The sequence below is a fragment of the Phodopus roborovskii genome, unplaced genomic scaffold (genome assembly GCF_943737965.1).
Source record: "Phodopus roborovskii unplaced genomic scaffold, PHOROB, whole genome shotgun sequence".
NCBI classification, from domain to species: domain Eukaryota; kingdom Metazoa; phylum Chordata; class Mammalia; order Rodentia; family Cricetidae; genus Phodopus; species Phodopus roborovskii.
In genome coordinates this window covers 12311171-12329722 of record NW_026125281.1, presented here as the reverse complement: position 1 = coordinate 12329722, position 18552 = coordinate 12311171, and the positions used below count along the sequence as shown (strand labels likewise).

General features: G+C 42.0%; 1 protein-coding gene across 2 annotated transcripts in view; it reads right to left on the bottom strand.

Moving 5' to 3' along the window:
• The window catches only part of Asph (aspartate beta-hydroxylase), a 144309-nt gene that overhangs the window by 31503 nt on the left and 94254 nt on the right, over positions 1-18552 (bottom strand). For both annotated transcript variants that reach the window (XM_051197345.1, XM_051197355.1), the window contains 2 exons: positions 5658-5743; positions 1309-1395 (listed from right to left, as the gene is read on the bottom strand). In XM_051197345.1, coding sequence (XP_051053302.1) covers positions 1309-1395; positions 5658-5743 — 173 coding nt within the window. The remainder of the gene's footprint in view (positions 1-1308; positions 1396-5657; positions 5744-18552) is intronic.

Below are 18552 nucleotides of genomic sequence, written 5' to 3'. Positions count from 1 at the left end.
GCACGAATAATAGCCTCCAAAGGCTTCCCTGGGCATGGAGGGCAAGAGCTGTGAGGAGTACTGGCCTCTGTGTCTGCCCCTGTCCCCCTTCCCCCCCGGCAGCCCTTCCTTTCAGCTCGGGTTTCTGATGCCAAGAGAGTTGCCACAATCATGGCCTTTGCCTATCTGTTTCCTCTACCTAGACAGCTCCTTCCATGACCTTGACACATCTCAGCTACTGTCCCCTCCCATGAAAGTGCTGCCTGCTCTGTCACCTTTGCTCATATCACCTGCAACCAAGACTCAATAAATGTGCTCGCCCAGTCTCCTTGCCTCCCATTGCCTCCTCTTCAGCTTACAGCACACACAGCTGGGTATTATGATCGGATATACTCACGATCGTCTACAAAACCGCCCAAGGCTTAGCTCAAGTATTGCCTCTCTGGCACCCTGTTTGTCCTGTGACCCCCTCACATGTCCAGTGACTGTACCCTGCTTCCTTTTTATTCTCCTTACAGCCACTGCTGGCGTACCTATGCATGGCACATCTTGTTTTAAGCGGCCTCTTTCCTTCATAATGGAGCTTTGTGAGTACATTTTGCTGCGGGATCTCTCTCCATTACTCAGCAGAGTTGGACACACAGTGGGTTCTCACTACATATCTTTAGAGTAAGTAGCCTCCAGTTGTCTCTGGGTTATATTTGAAACAATTTCAATTTATCGGCACATTATAATAATTGACACCTTGCTGTCTGAGAAAGAGCAAACGGGCAAACAAGCCTTTCTATGCAGAGTCTGGTCTTCCTCTGGCCCACACCACAGCAGGCGACATCCTTTGCCTTAGTCATCCAAGGGCTAGGTACTCTGCAACTAGAAGCCATTCCTGTAGCCCTGGACTCGCCAGTGCTGTTCGCACTAGGCAATCCTGGACTCATCCCTCCACCCGACCTTGCTTTTTGTAAAAGGTCACTCCAAGGCAGACTTATTATCATCAGTCTCCAAATGGAGCCTAATAGCTCCAAAGAGCCTGAAATGAAAACCATGAGAAAGTCCAAATGGAAGGGGCCGGCCAAGGATGGCAGAGGACCAATGGCAAACGTATCCGCCACTTTTATTCCCTTTGTAAAACTGGAGGCAAGTCATCTGGTGTTACCAAACTGGATATACGCAGTATTGAAAACTGCCTCAATTAAAATCATGTGTTTTCCCTGTATGTGTGTATGTATACATATATATGTGGGGGAAATGACCTAGAAACGTAAGAGTATGAATCTGATCACAGGGAATTTGTGAGCACCAGGAAAGAGTTCTGAGACGGGCCCAGGGTACCTGCGCTTTGCCGTATCTCGCTCGTGGACTCTGAGGGTACTTGCGAACCAATTCCTCAAATGCATTCATTGCTTCCTCGATTTTACCCTGTTAGAGAGGAACAGCTGTGTGAATAAAACCCCGGTGAAGAAAGAATCTTAGCTTTATTACTTAATAGTCAGCAAATGATTGAGTCAGAGTTTTTTAGAATTCTTCCTGAACACTAAACAGAGCTGCCTACATTTCAGAAAACAAAGCTGTGTCGAGTACAAACACAAAACTGTACTGAGAATATTTTAATCCTGAAACTGAGGAGTGCCGACAATGACGAAACATGGATTTTGCTGAAGATAACCACGTTTTTCTCAATTGACTGAGCCCCCACATATTTCCTCAATGAAGACATTTAAGTTACATGTGAGGGCAAACAGCACCGGCATTGGGATTGCCTCAGGCCTGTGGGAGGCAAGGAGGCCAGCATGGCTTTGACGTGTCTGAAAAGGATGAAGAATAAACAAGAAGACCATGGGGACCACTTGGCCAGGGCATTGGTCTTCAGTGGCAGTCAGGGTTGATTTGGCTCATCCGGCTGAACTGGTACACATGGCTGCCTCTGCGGCATGCATGAGCTCATGCCTCCTTCTCCACGCTTTTTAGAAAATAAATATCTTCAGTTTCCCATGGGGGAAGGTAACAAGTTACTACAGATTCCATGGCTGGAAAACCTAAGGCTCAAGTTGGAATCAAGGTGTCAGAAGGCTCCAGAGGAGATCTGTTCATGCCACCCTGGAGCATTCCTTGGCCTGTGGCCGCATCACTTTAACCTCTGTTTGTCTTGCCTTCTATCTGGACCAAATCTCTGTCTACCTTTCTAAAAAGAACACATTCATTTGGGTTCTTTCCAGATAGTCCATGAAAATCAGACCCAGAGAGACCCATTTTTAAAATGGTCCCAAGGCAACATTGATGGGTGCCAGGAAACAGGGTTATCTTTTGAGGGGGGTCATTTTTCAGTCTACTGGTGTGGGCCTTAGTTTCCTATGGATGCGGGACCATATCATCATAAAGCTTGAAACAAGAGAAATTCGTTCTCTCACAGTTCTGGGCAAGTAGACATCACAATTACATTTTCTTGCCTGAAATGAAGATACTACCAAGACCATGCTTTCTCCAGAGGCTCCAGAGGCAAGTCCTCTCTTATATGCCTAGACTTGTGGCACTGCCACTCATACTGATCTCAACATTTCTCTTCTCTGTCTGTGACACCTTCTATTTTGTCTGTATCAAGTTTCCCTCTTACAAGGAAACATGGCTACATTAAGGGACCAAAGGAAGGATAAGCTCTACCTCTAGATCTTTAACATAATCACATTTGAAGGAAACCTGTGCAGGTCCCAGGGATTAACATTTGGCTATCTTTTGGTGGACCATTTCAGCTTATTTCCCAACCAACATTAATTGCCAAAGCCACTTTGATGAGCATTGTGCTAAGTGTACCACTAACAGCAAAACACAGGAGCACCAAGATTCATAAGAAATTTTAGAGCATATCATTGCCCTTTGGTATCTAATCCTTTGGATCATCTCAAGCATCTGGCTTTCATAGAGAATCAACATGCATGCTCACACATGAGTTGACTGTAATATTAATGTGTCAGTTCTTAGCTTCTCTCCCTCAAGATCTTTCCTAGCTACTAATACTGCTATTCAAAACTGATTTGAAAATCATATAGTATTTGTAATTAACTGCCTAAAAATGGCTTGTAGCTTACTTATATAGAGAGAGTTCTGGAGAGATGTGTTCATGGGCCACACTGTTTTGGCTTGAAGCCAGAGGGCAGTGCTAAAATACATCTGGCAATTGACACAGATGAACTGCAGAATCCCATGGAGCGAGGTGGGAAGTTGTGGGATGATCAACACCCTTTCACCTACATCTACAACAGAGCATTTCTCTATGGGTTCATTGTACACAGCTTTGTGCGGGAAAACGTATTCTAGTCTGCTTCTCTTCGGCTCATCATTCTGCCCTTCCACAGCAAGGAATCAGACATAACTTCCTTCGTGGCATGATTATAGGCTGTGGTGTGACCTTCCATGTGCCCATCCTACTGTGCCTTTGTGACATTTCTTTACTGCCTGTACCTCCTACCAAAAACAACCCAAACAACTTTCATTTATAATACCATTACAATAATAATTACACTAGCCAGGCAGTGGTGGCACACACCTTTAATCCCAGCACACTTCTTGGGAAGCAGAGACAGGCGGATCTCTGTGAGTTCGAGGCCAGCCTGGTCTACAGAGTGAGTTCCAGGACAGCCTCCAAAAGCCACTGAGAAACCCTGTCTCAAAAAACCAAATAATAATAATAACATTAAGGTAAATAATTCCAAGAAATAAATGATAATATTTCATTAGGTTATATCAAACCTGGTGGGGGTGGATAAAGAGAAGTTTCAAATAACACATATCATTTTTTTAAAAAATTCAATGACTCAGGGACAACAAGAAGATTCAGCATGCTAAGGCACTTGCCACCAAGCGTGACAATCCAAATGTGATGCTAGGTACCCACAAAGCAGTAGAGAACAGATGCCAGCAAGTTGTTCTCAGATCTCCATGGGTACAGCAGGGCATGGGTATGCACACCAATGAATACAGAAATGCACGCTTAAGGCTTTACAACTTAGATTATTCAAATGTGATCTGAGTTCATACAATTTTGGATATAACAAAAAGCAAGCACGTGCTTCCCCATAGCACAGAACGTGGATGAGGGAGATGGGTGAGGTTGCATTAGCCACCTTAGCACCTTAGCTAAGTCCTCAACGATCCTTGTATACTGAACTGTATCACTATAAAAACAATCGCAAACAAGACTTAGTGACGTTGATGGTTTGGTCACAACACGTCTTGAGAGCAGAAGTGAATATGTGACTCCTGCTCCTCCCTCCTTACTTTGCCCTTAAAGCAAACACCATCATTTCTCCAAATGAGCAAGACAGACGAACACCCCGGGCATGGTGGCAGCTCTTTAAATCCCACTGACTTAGGAGCTCCTTGGAAGCTCAGTCTGTTTATCGTTCATTATAACCACGGGAAAATACTTTAAAGTCCTTCACTTCTGTCCCACGGTCACCTTTACCTACAGCCTCCTTGTGCTCACGTGTGATCTAGAGCAAAGAATGCGAAGGGAACACAATGCACCGGGGAAGAGGTCCCTCCTTCATTTGCACTAAGAATTACAACCCCCTCCTACCCCCCCCCAAGGTGGGGGACAACAGCAACAAAACTCACAGATGGCTTTGCTTTATGAAGGGAAACACGAGAGACGCAGAAACCATTTTATCGGACAAAAATCTAGGTGCAGTGAATGGACACTGTCTCCGGCATCCTCTAGTCTCTGTGTTTATCTGCTGGTGACCAGAGTTGACCAAACCGCAGCTGTGGAGTCTTGTCTAATGCCGATCACAGAGGTCTCTTTCTTTCTCTGCTTCCAGTAAATGGGTGAGAAGTGCAAACTCAGCCCACTCCTATTCTTAACTGGCATGGTTTTTCTTAGGTGGGTTCCTCGATTTATATGCCTTTTGTCCACTGTTTTGCAGCTCATGGCTGCTAGATAGAAAAGCACATGCTAGGAAAGCTAATGACCACTACAGACTCTAAATTTAAATACAGTCAAAGAGAAATTTCTAAGAAAAGCAAACATAACTAATTAAACATCCTGACTAGAGAATATAATACACTGTGAACTATATTATTATTATGTATTACATGACTCTGGCCAGGCTACAATTCATTGTTTTCAGAAGCTGAATCACCCAATGATAAAGGAGACATTCCAAAGTTGTCATGAGCTTTACCTGACTGAGGAGAACACTGAGTCGTCGGTGTCACTTGATGGTCACAGGAGTTGGACTCCAGACTTTTTATATCTGCACTGAGATCTACAGAGTTGACTAGTGGGAACACCATGGCACCTGGCAGTGGTAATGTTTCTCTTCTTTTGAGTTTTATGAAAAGCCAGAGGGATTTAGGACTAATACATATCATTTTTTATTTTATAAATGAGGAAACTGGAGCCCACAATGACTGAGTAGCTACAGAATCCATGCAATTAGAACTGGATGGAGATGGGCTGATACTAGGCCAGAGGTCTATTGGTCCTTCTCTTCATCTGTGGCCCTTGGGTGTAGTTCTGCCCCCCCCCTTGATTTGGCTCACACAGAAATGTGCTACGGTGTCTTTTACATGTGCTATTGTTGTTGCTGCCATTGTTACTACACTTTCCAAAAGCCTGCAATCCTCCAGGCTTTTAACAATGAAACCGCTGCACACTTTTGTGCAAAACAGAAACAGCAACCTACCCTTTTCCGGAGCTTTTCTGCAGCATCAAGTTCAGCCTTAATTGTTTTATCAAATTTGTTCAGAAGTTTAGGCTTCTTTTTCTTAACTGAAAGAGAGAGACAGGAAAAAAAAAAAAAAAAAAGAGGTTTTCTATTTAATTTGGTTTTTGTCAAGGCAGTTATGAGAAGCAAGTTTTGCTGTCCACGTAACTGCAGGAACAAGAATATTCTAGTTCACTTTCAACCATTGAACACAGAGTGGGTAACACCTAGGAAAATACTGCTATCCTGCACTGCATGGCACAGATAGATAATTCCCTTTGAACACACTGAGTGCAGACACCATTTTGAAGAAGTCAGTGGGCGAACTTTTCCAACAGCGTGCATTCACTTCCCAAATCTCCTAGTTACTTAAAATATCCTTGATGTTATTAGACCTGTTCTGGTGATCTGTACCAGCAAGCTTTGTCCTTATTGTTGTCATTGCTGTGGGATGTCATGATCCAGACTCACACTCGACAGAAAAACCTATGACTCCGGACAGTCCATGTTTATGCTGAATGCGGATACTGCATATTCACAAACTTCTTATTCTCAGCACTATTTCTTGTACCAATGTCTCCCTAAAATGACCTTTGTTATGTTTCTTGAAAATGCCCCTATGCCTTTATTCCCAGTCATGTGGCTGATAAAACCCCAGGATGCTGCTGTGTTTGCTGTCTCTCTCCCTACCCATTCCTTCTTCCCGAGGCTTTCATGTCTATAGTGCCATATTGTCCTGAGGATCTTTCTGAAACAAGCTTGCTCAAAGTGCCACATTATTGGAAATAATCTTGTAGATCCCATGAGAAATGGCATCATGTGTTGGGAAAACAGATGTGAGGCTCCAAAGTGGGCAGTGACTACTCTATCTTGCAGTGGTCACCGAGCAGAGACATTTCAAAATCTTAACCTTCTAAATATCATGGTTGTGTTTGGAATTCAGCAGAAATTTTCACGAGGAAGCCAGAGGTTTATGTAAAGTTCGCTTTCCATTACTGTGACAACAAACCGGATGATCAACTTATAAAACGGGAAGGTTGGATTTGGGATCTCTTTTCAGAGGCCTTAGTCCATGATCAGTTTGTTTCAGGACTGGGCTGAAGCAGTGTATCATGACACTAAGCACAAAGACGGAGAGGCGCTCACACAGGGCCACCAGAAAGCAAAAGAGGATGAGGAGGGGCTGGAACCCATTATCTTTCCATCTCAGTAGCACTGTGGGCCAGAGACATTTCAACACATAGCCTTAGAGGAACACTTCTCCAAACACAGCTGGGGGAAGCTGAATTCGAGAAAAGTAAGCACAGATTAAATGTACAAATAAAAAGTCGTTTAGATTTCAAAAATACTGCATTTTGGAATCTTTGCATATATAAAATAAATTATCTTGGTTACTGGGGTCAAGTCTACACATGAAATTCATCTATTCTGATTTACCTTATATTATATGTACATATACATGTATACATAATGTATATATACATGTACATATGAATACATGTAGGTATGTATGTATCACACACTCACAAACACCCACAAGTACAAACACAGCATGCACACCCGAGGGAATTTTCTAGAGTAGTTCAGTGCTCCTCTGACTTGAATGACATCCTTCATATAAGGTCAGATATGGGACTTCTGCTGTGGAATTGTTTCTATGCACAAAAATATTTTGGATCTTGTAGCATTTCTAACTTTCAGAATAGGAGTAAAATTAATGTATCCAGGAGGAAGCAGTGGAACATTCCTGGAAAAATGGGAAACTTAAGTGCTCCCAAGGCGAGGATAGCAGCCTAGGCACAGCAAAAGGTGTTTAATTTGTAATGTGGTCACAATCTATTGAGAAATGGAACTGGTTACATGCCTGCTTGATCCCGTTGCTGTGACTTCCCCCACAATGATGGTGTCTCCCTCTTCCCCTCATTCTCTCTCCGTTCTGCCTCTATCCGAGATTTCTCCTCCTACTCATTTTCTCTGACCGCCAGCCCCACCTATCCGCCTACTTCCTACCGATTGGCCATTCAGCTTTTTATTAGATCTAATCAGGTGCCTTAGGCAGGCAAGGTGAAACAGCAACACATCATTACATAATGAAACAAATGTAGTGTAACACATGTAACACATCTTCACATAGAGTAATATCCTACAACGCCATGGCGATAAGTAACTATGGTATGCAACGAAGTAGGCTGCTTTAAAGAACATCTAATCCAAAATGTTCAGTGGACCACAGTGGGAAGGCCAGTGAAGAAAGACAAGAAAAAGAAGCAAGTTAGGCTCAAGCTATATGCCACAGAACACCTTGCCAAGAGCACTGGTATTTATTTCATATGTCTTATTGCATTTAAGCTTTTTAGTGCATTTAGTAGGTCTGTACAGGTATGACAGGGTACAGACACAGCTAAATGGGAGGTTCTTCATTTGCGAAGCTCAGCTGCTTTTAGTGGAACCTCAAAACTCCACACCACAGCTTGCTTTTGCTTACTATGCAATCGAATCACCCCGTCCCCTCAACACGGCCCAAGCAGGCCTTCGTTTCACCGTGTATCTGAACATGATCTTGAACATCTATCTGATCCTCCTGCCTCCATTACAGGCATGATAACAGACATGAGCCACCCAGCCAGGTTTTACCAAGTACAGGATCAAGACTGAGCCCAGGGCTCCGTGCATGGTGGGCCAGCACTCTACCTAATAAGCTATGCTCTGGGTCTCTATTATTCTCTTTGTTCTGTTTATGAAACAAAGGTCTGACTCTATGGCCTTGAATTCGTCTCTGATGGATCTTCCTACCTCAGCCTTCCAAGTCTCTGGGTTTACAGGTACATGTTCTTACACCAGAGAAATTCTTTGTTGACATGTAGTTGGCATTTATTGAGCACTTACTTGGTTAAACACACCCTTATCCTTAAACAACAAAGCCAAGACCGGGTCTCAGCTTGTCTCCAGTGGACTGCAAGCCAACACGCTTTACAATTGCTTTCTATCTCTGGCATCTGGCCCAGACACTGAGAAAGTGGGTTGTTCATAGGCTTTGATCATGATGGCAGAGTGGAATTAAATATTAGTGTAAGTAGTACATTGTACAAAGGAGCTAACTGAACTTTGTATTACTGTCTCTAAAGATAAAGGTAGCTTAGAACAAGAAAAACCATAGTAATTTCCCTTCATTTTGTGTCTTTCGCACCCAGTTACATTACACAGCCACTCTGGCTTAGCAGAAAGATGAGAGTATGAGCTCTAGTGTTAACCCTTTCCTGTGTTTCCATCAGTGCTATGGGGTATGGGGTACTTGACTCAGCCTACACTGCCATGAAAGATAGTTGTGGGTGGCCATGAAGCACCACACCAACATTAGTTACAGCTTCTACATACAGCATCTTAGTTTACTTTAAAATCCTGTTTCTTAATTCAGCATAATATCTGCATGAGCTACTGTCTTAGTTAGGGTCTCTATTGCTGAGACAAAACACCATGACCCAAAACCAAGCTGGGGAGGAAAAGGTTTATTTGGCTTATACTTCAGCATTGCTGCTCATCACGGAAGGAAATTAGCACAGGAATTCAAATTCCCCGGGACAGGAGCTGAAGCGGAGGCCATAGAGATGGGCTGCATACTGGCTTGCTGCTCATGGCTTGTTCAGCCTGCTTTCTTATAGAACCCAGGACCAGCAGCCCAGGGACGGCTCCACCCACCATAGGCTGAGCCCTCCTCCATTGACCACTAAATGAGAAATGCCTTACAGCTGGATCTCATGGAGACATTTCCTCAGCTGTGGCTCTTTTCTCTAATGACTCTAGCTTGGGTCAAGTTGACACAAAAAACCACCCAGTACAGCTACTGTATTAGTAAATGTGTAAAGTTTCATTTTGTTTTGTTTTGTTTTACGTTCAGATTTGCTTGATTGTCAAATACTTCCCTGGTAGAGGCTTAGGCAACTATTTTCACCCACGCTACACCTTTGAAGCCACACTGTGCTTCTCATGCCCCCCCCCCCCAGACCCCATTCCATTTTGAGACACTCTATTCCAAAATCCCAATCTAGGCAAAGGAGATGCCCACTGAGTTAGGGAACATGCTAAGCCTGATGATCTATCTGAGTGTGAGCCACAGAAGTCACACAACTCCTGCAAAGTGTTCTCTGATCTCTACACCTGTGCTGTCGCATGACACCCTCCCCAATAAAAATGATTTTTTAAGATTTGTAATTTTTTTATTGATAATAAAACTAAAACAAGAAACACAATAAAATCCAAATCTGAAATGCTCGGTTGTACAGGACTATCCTCTCAGGCAAACTGCTGTAATCTTCTACCACCCAGGAGGGTTTGCTTGCCAAAGAGCATCATATCTGGATTTGTTGACTGTTGACCCTCCCTCTTGGAAGGAGAGGATGGGACAGGTCATGTAACCCTCACCTAAGTATCCAGCCATCCCCCGCCCTATAACAAATTGCATGCAATTCTACACTCATTAAATGTGGCCTTAGGATCCCTGGGAGGGGCTAGAGGATATAGATCAGGAAGCATGAGTGGAGCAGACTCCCATCTACAGGAAAGCCATCATCCCTGCTGTGTACAGACCTTGCAGTGTGGATTCTCTAGCATCATCTACACACTTGCATGGGACCTAAGCCCTCACTCACTGCTCTGTGTTAGTCTAATAATCTCAGTAGTCCCCCAGGCGAACTCTGGTGAAATCACAACTTGGCTTGTTGGTAAGAAGGGATACTGGTTGTTTTCATCTCCTTGAGGGAAAGAATTTCACTCACATGCCCAGACGTTCAAAAACTTTCTGAGTAACACATGATGTTATAAATCTGGTACTTCAATACTTACAAGTTTTGTTTCATGCAAGAAAAAATCACAGTAACTATGTATATTGTTAGTGTGATAAAATGCCCTAACAAAAATCAATGCAAAGATGGAGAGATTTACTTTGATTCACAATTCAAAGGTTCATCGTGGCAGGGACGTGTCATGGCTGGGAAGGCAGGGTGTCAGAAGCCAAGGCTTATGGCGACACCCACAGTAAGGAAGCAGAGTGACGAATGCCTGTGCTCAGCTGTGTTCCCGTTTTATATAGTCCAGGAAACCGGCCTAGGGAATGGTGCCACCCATGAGTGAATATTCCCCTATCAATTCAAGTGATCAAGATAAAACCTCTGAGGCTTGTATCTCAGGTGATTTTACATCTTGTAGTATTGACAACTGAGATTAACCATCGGAATATAAAATTATTAACTTCAGGCTATGTGAATTAAGGATATATGAAATATAAATGAATTGCATGACAAGACTTGAGTCTCATCCTCAGGATATCTCATTTATATATCTAAATATTCCTAACTTAGGAAATCCAAAACATTTGTATCTCAGAATATTTCAGGGAAAAGGTACCCCACTTGTAAAGGCATTCATCAAGATTAATCATGAAAAATATTAGTGACTGGCTTTTATTACAGTACTTATCGAAGGCAGAATTTGATGAAAATTCATCAACTTAAAGTTTATTTGAAAAGCAAAATAATTTATGGTGAAGAAATATGACATTACACTACAGTATCCAAGGAGAAAAAAAAAATGTGCTCTCCACCTAAGATGCTGGATGAAGCCAAGAGTCAGCTAAAGCAATTTTACTGAATCAATCATGATAAATAACAATTAAGACAAACTCTACTAAACATTTTAATCTTTCTAAATTAAAACCAGAAGTTACATTTGATACTTCTAAAACAAAATCACTTGTAAATTTCAACATAAGAAAAAAATAAGACACATGAGAAGGAGGAGGAGACTACAGAGCAAACCCCTCAAAACTCCTACGTCAGGATTTTTGATGAAAATCTACGCGCTGAGCACAAGACGAGCATGTCTGCACCTTCAAGTGTTCCTAAGAGACCGGCAGGGAACCGGGCTGGAGCCCTCCGCTATTTTCTCTTTCATTTAAAGGTGGGAATTGTGCAAGGTGTTCCCCACTGCTAAGCACCCCACTGGTCCCGAAATCAGATTGCTAGTGCACTGAGAGCCGGGCATGCTATTTGTTGCTGAGAAACCCAATCAGCAGACAGTCGCAGAACACTTTGGGCAGGGGTCTTTGTTTGTGTTGTTGCTATGTGATAAAAGAAAATTAATGTATTTGGTCCCAAAGTAACCCCTTCCAAGGCTCGCATCTCTAGGGCTACACACTCCATAAGTATGAGTGGGAGAGGAGGTGTGTTTGGACCACTGCCAGGAGCTGGTCTTACCTGCCAGCTTGCTGTGGTACTGTGATGAGTAGGGTGGACAGTGCCCCCTTCCCTGCCTCCTACATTGGAGGAATAATGGACCTTTGTTCTCCTCAGAATTAAATATCAACTACAAACCAGCAGGAGTCCAATATTCAAAGCTTCCACTGAACGGGGAACTTAAGTGTTTTTTTCAGCCAAGAGACACTAATACAACACAGTAAACATTATATAAAGGGCAATTGTTTTCATCTGCCCCCTTGATGGAAATACTGTGAGATTCAGCTGGGAGCATTCCATGGAGCCAGCAAGTATTTCAGTTCATTAAGTGGAGTTGGCTGTCTCCCTATAGGGTTATTTTAATAAATTATACATCATTCCCCTTCTAGAGTAATAATCCTTTAACAGATGTGACCCCATATGTTAAATTAGAAATTTTAGACCCTAAGTGATGTTTTTTTTTTTTTTTTTTTTTTTTTTTTTTTTTTTTTTTTAAGATGTAACAGAAGCTCCATCAATGGCCAGGCAGTCCACACTCCTATACACAGTCATTATGAACACCATCCGTGGGCTCTGGTCAGGAGGAAGAGCTCAACCCTGGCCTAATTCCAGATTCAGCTCTAACTATCTTGGTCTTCTGGTTCTCTAACCATTAACTGAGTATCTAAGCAACCAAAAGCAGGAGCCAGGAGCGCATCTCCAGGGTGGATCACATGCTCACACCAGGAGGGTTTGGGTCCCATTCTCAGTAAGTAAATACATAAGGATGAGGGTGTCTTGATCAGGTACGTGATCAGCAGCAAATGCAAACATCAGATGTAGGAAAAAGGCAAAAAAGCCAGCAGAACAAGTACACTGCCAAATAGCATTACAATGCAGGTGAATACATAGGGCTGCCCATATTGACAACCCCCAAAGTGTTACTGCTCACTATAATAACTGGTGGCCATTAAAATCAGATCTGTAGTCCCTAACTGCCCGCCTTGAGATTCTACACAACATCCACCCTCAAAGAGCAGAAATATATGTAAGATATATGTCAGAAAATTATCTACCAAATTCCATTAGTTTTGTTTAAACAGCACCTAAAGGTATTTTAATTTTTCCTTCCTTTAATATTTCCATGAGGCAATAAAACCAAAGTTCATCTTAAGGGTTAAACAAATAAACCCCCGCCAGACCAAGCAGGAGAAAAGCAACAAATAACCAGTATCAGGAAGGAGGTCCCACCACATTACCTTGGGCATTACCAAGACCAAGCGGATGATAAGAGGACAAACAATGTTATGTAAATTAATCAAGCAAACTAGATTAAAACGAACCAAATTCTTGAAAGTCACAGCCGTAAAAAGGTAAGACAAGAAGAATAAAGCTGGACATCTAAGAAATCAAACGTAGTGCAAAATCTTCCTACAGAGAAAATTCTACATCCAATAGTCTTCATTGGAGAATTTTATTAAATATTTCAGAAAGTAACAGAACGTCATCTTGAAGCCAACAGACTGTTTCTCAACTCATACCATGAGTCATCATTACATCTGAGAGACCAATAGCAGACAAAGACATCATATGAAAATAACACTAAGTACCAGTGTGCGTTATGAACAGAGGTGTAAATAATTCTAGGCAAACATTTGGCAAGCCCAATCCAACAAAACAGATAAAGGAAATATTATAATAAGGCTTAACTCTGAAATATATACTACTAGTCTAACATTTTAAAATCAATTAGTCATACTAATACAAAAAATAAAAAACAGGATATTTGCAAAGTATTTTAAAATTCTGTGAGAAAAATCTCCAAACTCAAGATTAAAAGATACTAATAAAAAACAGGCAATGTTTGAAGAAACATTTCTTCCAAGAAGAGATAGCATGAGAAAGTCCTCAAAATCATTTGTCACTAGAAAAATGAAAGTCAGTATTTATCCCTAGTATACCAATGGACTTTGGGAGCCCATTCCACACAGAGGGATACTTCCTCAGCCTAGACACATGGGGGGAGGGCTGGGCCCCACCCAAATTATATGACAGACTTTGAAGACTCCCCATGGAAGGCCTCACCCTCCCTGGGGAGCAGAAAGGGGATGGGATGGGCGAAACAGGGGAGGACAGGAGAGGACAGGAACTGGGGTTGATACGTAAAACAAGCTTGTTTCAATTTTAAATTAAAAAAAAAAAAGCATGCATGGATTATAACCAACAAAACTAAAAGGATGAGATGGCCCCACTGAATAAAGATACTTCCCATTAAAAAACAAAGTGGGAAATTAACACAGACCTATCTGAAAGGCTTCAATAGCTAGAAGTTGCTATGTAACAAATGTTGGCCAGGGTAGGGAAGTACTGACACATTCCCAAGAGAGCATACAATTAATTTGTACATCCATTTGGAATAGCTTAGAAATTTCTTAAGACATTAAAGATGCACGGTATAATCCAATCTTTCTATTCCTATATATCCCAAGGGAAATGAAAGCATGTCTTCACAGTGACTTGTACACAGATTTCTTAATATGTTCGGCATGGCTCTAAGCTGGAAATAATCCAAATGCCTGAAAGTGCATGGATAAACAGACTCTATTCTAGCAATAAAATTAAAGTACTTGTCAATAAAAGTAAGCTACTACTTCATACTGTTACATGAATGTCAAAGTAGTTGCTCAGTGAAGATCTACCCTCAAGTACTACACATTTGGTTAATTTCCCTAATTCAGACTCCTGGGAAATGAAAGTGAATGCCAGTGGCTGCCTGGGGTGTGGAGGATGGGCCAGTGGCTGCCTGGGGTGTGGAGGATGGGCCAGTGGCTGCCTGGGGTGTGAAGGAGTAGAGCACAGGGAACCTTCTGGGTCTGTGGATATGGGTATATTTCTTGATGGTGGTAACTTCCTTGCTTTGATAAAATTTCAGATTGCATTTAGTTAGTTTCTCTGTCAACTATATATCAATAAAATTATAATAATAGGTCAAACACAATTACAATAAGATGATCTTCTTTTTAATTTAGAACAATTCTGAGAGGCTACAGAGATGGCTCAATAGTTAAGAACACATATTGACATTGTAACTCTAGCTCCAAGGGATCCAACACGCCTTCTGCACTCCATGGGTACCTGCACTCATGTACATACATATACACATACATACATACTTACACACACACACACACACACACACACACACACACACCATAATTAAAATTAAATCTTTAAAGGAGAGAACGGCTAATTCTTAATATCACATTTGAGCACTTCTCCTGTATCACGTTTAGGTTTCCATACTTGATCTTAAGAACTTACATTTTGTTGTTTTGAAGTGGGATCTAAACTCAGTCCTAAGACTGTGATGCTGGTTCTGTCTAAAGTGTCAAAACTCCTCACACAATCCTGTCAGAAATGTCTGAGTCCTCAAATCAGTTTAATCACCGGTACCTACTACTGTGTGGTGGGCATTTCCAACACAGGACACAGCATATTCTGAGCATGTCAACAGTAGATCCAAAGCGCTTAGGCACTTTTACTGAGGTCTGATCTCATGCTAGTTATGGTAATAGATTCAAAACCCCATCAAATTTTGAAACACAGATTTAATCCGGGATGCATGAGAGAGAAGAGTTGATTCCAAAGCAAAAGGTGAGTGTAGAGATAGAAACAGAATGAAGGAAAGTTCAAGAATTCAGAAGGACCTTAGACAGGTTTCCGGGGTTCTGGGACAAGGGGAGCCACGGCCACATGGTGGCCTGAAGCCGGATGATGTGTTTCTCTGACAATGTCTTTGAGGAGGAAGACTTTGCTCTGCAGACACTATGGTGTTACTATGGCTTCAGTGGGTGACCGTAAGGGCCAATTTGAAGCTTTCCTGGTATGTACATATACATGAATAATGCTTATCCTTGACAGATCCTTGACCTATGATGACCACAAGTGAAATCACGGTACCAAAAAAAATCGCCATGAAGGTAGATGAATGATTAAACTCCTGGTGTAAATGAAATGACCATATGTTAAGAGACAGAAAAAAAATGTATTGAAAACAAAATTCAATTTCCCATGTTTATATGCAGTTATGCTGTTTATTAGAATGCATTAGTAAACATACTGTCATTTAGAGAGAAGGTGGTGACATTCCAAAATACCACATACTATTGTCATCCCCAAACATATATTAAACTGTGATCCTTCATATGAATAATGTGTGGTTTATTTTTATGCAACAGCACACCACATGTTTTGGTTTTTAACAGATGGCAAACTCTTTCTACCACGGTTTTAAGCTTGCACACTGGGAATGAAAACTATTTATACAGTAAACACTTTAGCTGATCCTATCTTTGGACAAGTTTAATTAAAGAATGAGATACCAATTGCACAATCAAGGAGACTCAAGGGAGGAAGCAGGAACTTGCTTCTTTGCTGAATACATTATTTCACCCCAGCAATTTAAAGCGTACATGGAAATTAATGGCACTATTGAGTCTTACAATAAATCCCTCAAGCATTTAGCTTTTTTTTTTTTTTTTTTTTTTTTTTTCCTGTTGGCTGTTTTCAAACTACACTTTAACATCCGAGGTGGAAAGAAAACTTAGCTTGCTATTTATTTAATGAGATGCCACCACGAGCATTGCTCTAATGGCTCCCCAACATGCTCACACCTCATTCTGCTTGGTGACGCTCACTTTCCATAAATACACACTTCATAGAGAGCCAGCCCTGGAGAATTAGCATCCTTCTCCTGCAATTAAGACATTAAGAACACTAGGATGTCATGTCAATAGTTTATCACATTCATCAAGAGCCTTGTGGAAAAGGAACAAAGACAGATGGTTAGATTTCGTTCCTATAGCCCCTGAAGTTGGAGATCAGGTGACTTTTATTGTAAACTACATTTTCTGTTTGTTTTCTCCTGAGGCTGGGTCTCTCATAGCTTCAGCTGGTCTGAAACTTGATATGGAGCCAAGGAGTGATCTTGAACTCCTAACATCCCTATCCCACTCTAGCCTTCAAGTCCTGAGATTAGTGGCATCATGCACCACTGTGCCAGATAGCTAAGCATCTTATGTTGTTGTTTGTTTTAAATCCATCGCAGGGAAATACAAACATACCCTCTACAAAGAAGCATCAGGCATCCACACATGCATTATTTTACATGTGGGAAAAAGAAAGCTCCCAATTGCTAAGTGATGCTCAGGGTCAAAAGACAAAGAACGGAGTGATAGATCCAAGACCCCAGCCCTGCTCAAGGGTCCTCTGTGTTTCACAGCATTTTCTTGTTTTGAATAAGCAATTTCACACAGATAGGAGGAAACAAAGTGCTTATGAGCAGGGGAAACATTGACTACGTTAAAAGCTGACCAGGTTAATACTCTCAAACTGCCAGTGAGGCTGTCAACACCCGATGCCATGTTCAGACTCACACTTGAATCTAACAACTCAACAGAACTCTTTCTCAGTCCTGGTGCCTGAGAGAGCAAAAATAAGCACCCACGCCCCTCCCACCCCATCCAGAGCCAATGTACTCACTATGCTTGATGCTCTCAATCTCAAAGGCAATTTAAAGATACGTCCCATTTTTTTTTTTTTTTCCTTTGCAACAAGTCTCTTCACTTGAATTTTATAATCACTGAGAAATACTCAAGGAAGTGCAGTGCCAAGCTATTATCATACTTCTCAGGGGGTAAAAGACAATCTGCCTCTGGCCTCCTTCCTCACAAGGAACACAGGCATGCAATTAATGGCACAACAACACATACCCTGCTGGGTCCTATACTGCTTGACTCTCATGACTGTCTGCAAATGCCATGGAAAAAAATATACTGCAGAGAAATGCGCCCAGGGTTCGTGGCGGCAGTTAAAAAGCAAGATGCGGCATGAATCAAAGTGACAAGGCACAGAAATTAAAAGCTCACCCAAGTTCATTGGTTTTATGTTGAGGCTGTAATTTGCAATGGATGCTGTGTCCAGCCTCTGGACCAATAACAACGTGAGCAATATGTCGGTACATATGCTCAGGAGTCAGTGCTTTTTTTTTAGGGGAAGATGAGCATAAAAATCAAGGTTATTCCCTGAAGCACAGCTTTCTCAAACCCTGGCTTTTACATAAAGGGTGACTACTGAAGGCAACATACCATAAACACATTCTATCCAAGGGGAGGTTTGGCTTGTCTGCTTCGTTGGTTGAGTTTTTTGTTTTGTTTTGTTGGTGTTTTGAGATAGGGTTTCTCTGTGTAACAGACCTGGCTGTCCCAGAACTTGCTTTGTAGACCGGGCTGGCCTTAAACTCGCAGAGATCCACCTGCCCTTGCCCCTCAATTGTGGGATTAAGGGCGTGCACTGCCACCACCACTCTGCTCGAGTTGTGTTTTGAGTGTGCATCACACAACTTGAACAGACTTAGGATGATAGTCACATAGTTAACTAGGCTCCAGACAAAGAGGACTTAATCTTGAAGGAGAATGCTAACAAAATCCAGCACAAGAATCAGTACCTGGACAGGCAGGGACGGTCCCATTAGCACACCGAAGACTCAAAGTAGAGAAAATATGCAATTCACTGGGTAGAAAAATGCCTAAGTTTTGCTTTCCAAAGGGTAATGCTACCAAGGGTTGAGTGATTGCATCCCACAGAAAGAATTTGAGAGAGCACTGGCC